The sequence below is a fragment of the Aptenodytes forsteri genome, unplaced genomic scaffold, assembly GCF_000699145.1.
Source record: "Aptenodytes forsteri isolate BGI_AS27 unplaced genomic scaffold, ASM69914v1 Scaffold472, whole genome shotgun sequence".
NCBI lineage: Eukaryota > Metazoa > Chordata > Aves > Sphenisciformes > Spheniscidae > Aptenodytes > Aptenodytes forsteri.
In genome coordinates, this window is record NW_008796038.1 from 40,390 (window position 1) to 43,061 (window position 2,672).

Below are 2,672 nucleotides of genomic sequence, written 5' to 3' on the forward strand. Positions count from 1 at the left end.
GTTCCCTATGGGGGGCAGTTCCCCTTGGTCCCTTCCAAGGAGGGACAGACAAACCTTCAGGGATAAGTTTGTGTTGTGCAATGTTCACATCCCAAGGCTCTCATGGCTACCCTTGTTACTGGTCTGAATGTCAGTGGAGGCAAATGTTTCTCTGCAGACCTGAGAAATGGTACGCTGCCATACTATTGGCATAAATATTCATCGTATTCATTCATCACATAAATATTCATCATGTTGGACCAACAGCTCATTGCCAGATATGTGTTCAGGCAGCAGAAGTCCACAAGCAATTTAGGAGACAGCCAGATATTCAGTTTTAGGGGAACTTTATTGATACTTTGTGATGTTCGCTTTGCAGTGGGAATAATGTGTTGAGCTGGGTTTTCCATCAGTGCGGTTATAACCAAGTTTGTGGATCCTTCAAAGGATGAGAGAGAACGGTTTTGCCAAGCCCTGGATCCCATTATGGCACACTGATGGTTCTGCAACATGCCTGCCCTTCGCCTTCTTAGCTGAATCTTGCTGGCCCACCTTCCTGCGGCAAGATGAGCACAGTCCAGTGGGGCCAGTCTGGCACTTATGGTGCTTCTGGCTCTTCCAGGTTCTTGTTAACTGCAAAGAAAGGGAACAAGGTAAAGCAAAATCTGCTCCCAGGAACTCTCTGACACCAGAATTGCCTGCCAGAAGTGACAAGGAATCTGCTCCCAAAGAAGGTCTGTGGGTTGGGGCTGTTGGGAACCCAACATCTGAGCTTTGGACAGGGCCCTGTGAGAGCCAGGACAGGACTGCATGAAGAGCAGACTCTGACCCTGATGCACAATGCACTGCTTGATCCAAAGGACTGCAGCACATGGTCCTGACAGCATGACCCTGTGCAGCACCCAGGTGAAATCCAAGACACTACAGCCCTGCTCCTCCACAATGAAACCAGCCAAAGACCCCCAGGGATTCCTTCCTTCACCCATGCAGGGCCTGTCCAAGCTTCTCTCCCAAGAAACAGGGCATGAGGAGTCAGGAACCCAGCTCCCAAGAGCTTCAGAGAGTCCAAGTCAGACATTTATTGAGTATTGATGATGGACCAATACAGAGGCATCTCGCGCCAGACACCGTTCCAGCTGTCCTCCCCTTGCCTCCCATGGATGCTCGTCGTTACCTCCTGCCCTAGAAACTTCCCTACTTTCCCTCTTTCTGCCCTTTAGGAGCCTTGCCCTATACAAAAGTCCCTTGTCAGCATCTCCCCGGCAGGATCCATCCCATAGTCAGACGGTCACTGGTGTGTTTGCTTCTGCTCTGCTGATGCCCCTCTCCCACCAGCTGGTCCCACCACATCCATCCTAACCAAATGCTCCGTATTCCTTACAGCTCCCTGCTGTATCCATTTCCCTGCCTCCACCAGCATAATCCTGAGCTGGGGGGAGCCTTCCTGCCCTGTGATTCCCCTTCTGTACCCTGCAGTCCAGCCTGCTGGCGCTGCTAGAAGTGTTTGACCCTGTCCCCACACCACTTCCGATGCCACGGTGATGGGTAGTTACCTGCACAAACAACATCAGCATCCTCTCCGTGATAGCAGTTGTGTTCACCCCATGGCCTGGCCTGACAGTCAAAGATGCTTTCTTCCGTCCCATTGCATTTGACATCGTCCAGCCAGATGATGTCTGGCCCTCGCCCATAGCGGGCGCCTCCAAGAGCTGACAGCGGTGACCCGCAGCCCACCTGCTTGCACACCACCTTGGCGTCCTTCATGTCCCAGTGGTCATCACACACACTGCCCCACCGGTTCTCGTGGAGCACCTCAACTCTCCCAGCACACTTGTTCGGGCCATCCACGAGCCGAACCGGTCCCTCCTCAGGAATGTCCACCTCTGTACCAATGCCCAGAAAATAAATGTTAAGGGAGCGTCCTACACACCCCACTGCCTGTGGAAAGCTTGCCTGCTCAGCAGAGGCTCAGGTATCTCTGAGCACACCAGACATATGGCAAGGTCTAGGCTTCTCTGGGGTAGGAAGGAAGACAGAAATGCCAGGGAGAGGGGCTGTGGGAAAAGGGCAGGAGGAAGCTTTCCTGGTCTTCATGGATGGCTGCAGGCTCTACTGCGTGTCTGCTTCAAGGAGTCTGCTAACGCTAATCACCCCGCAGCCCAGAGGTGGGACAAGAGACCAGAGCAGTCTCGGGTAGGAGAGGATTTAATGCTGCCCCTGGGTCAGCTACATCCACATGCCCCCCCTGGGTCATTGGGCAAGCACTGCACCCAGAGTTAATCAGCTGTGTCCCTCTCTTGTTCCCACCAGCAGACATCCACAGAGCTGCACTGGGACTCAGGACCAGCCCTGATTCAGGCAGGGGCCATGTGTGTGGTGGGATCTGCCCATCCCACTGCCCAGCACGTGCAGGATGGGGGACGGAGGGGGAGGTTACCTGAGCACTCCACGCTGGCATCTTCCACGTGGTTGCAGGTGGTGTCTCCCCATGGCTTCGCCTCGCATTCAGTGAGGGACGCTTCTGTCCCTGTGCAGTTCACATCGCTCAGCCAGATTTGGCCTTTCCCTTCCCCATATTTGGACTCCCGAGGGGCCGATACCGCCGTCCCACAGCCCAGCTGCCTGCACACAACCTTTGCCTCCCGTAAATCCCACTGGTCGTCACAGACGGGCCCCCAGACGTCCTTGTGAAG

The 2,672-nt window shown here is 54.5% G+C and overlaps 1 protein-coding gene across 1 annotated transcript in view; it reads right to left on the reverse strand.

Annotated features, from left to right (window-relative positions):
- Positions 1 to 577: 577 nt before the first annotated feature.
- Positions 578 to 2,672, reverse strand: part of LOC103904100 (scavenger receptor cysteine-rich domain-containing group B protein) — a 7,113-nt gene continuing 5,018 nt past the window's right edge. The window contains exons 6-8 of the mRNA XM_009285456.1: positions 2,417 to 2,672; positions 1,533 to 1,862; positions 578 to 612 (exon numbers count right to left, since the gene is read on the reverse strand). The exon at positions 2,417 to 2,672 is cut by the window's right edge and continues 1 nt beyond it. Of these exons, the coding sequence (XP_009283731.1) occupies positions 578 to 612; positions 1,533 to 1,862; positions 2,417 to 2,672 (621 nt within the window). The remainder of the gene's footprint in view (positions 613 to 1,532; positions 1,863 to 2,416) is intronic.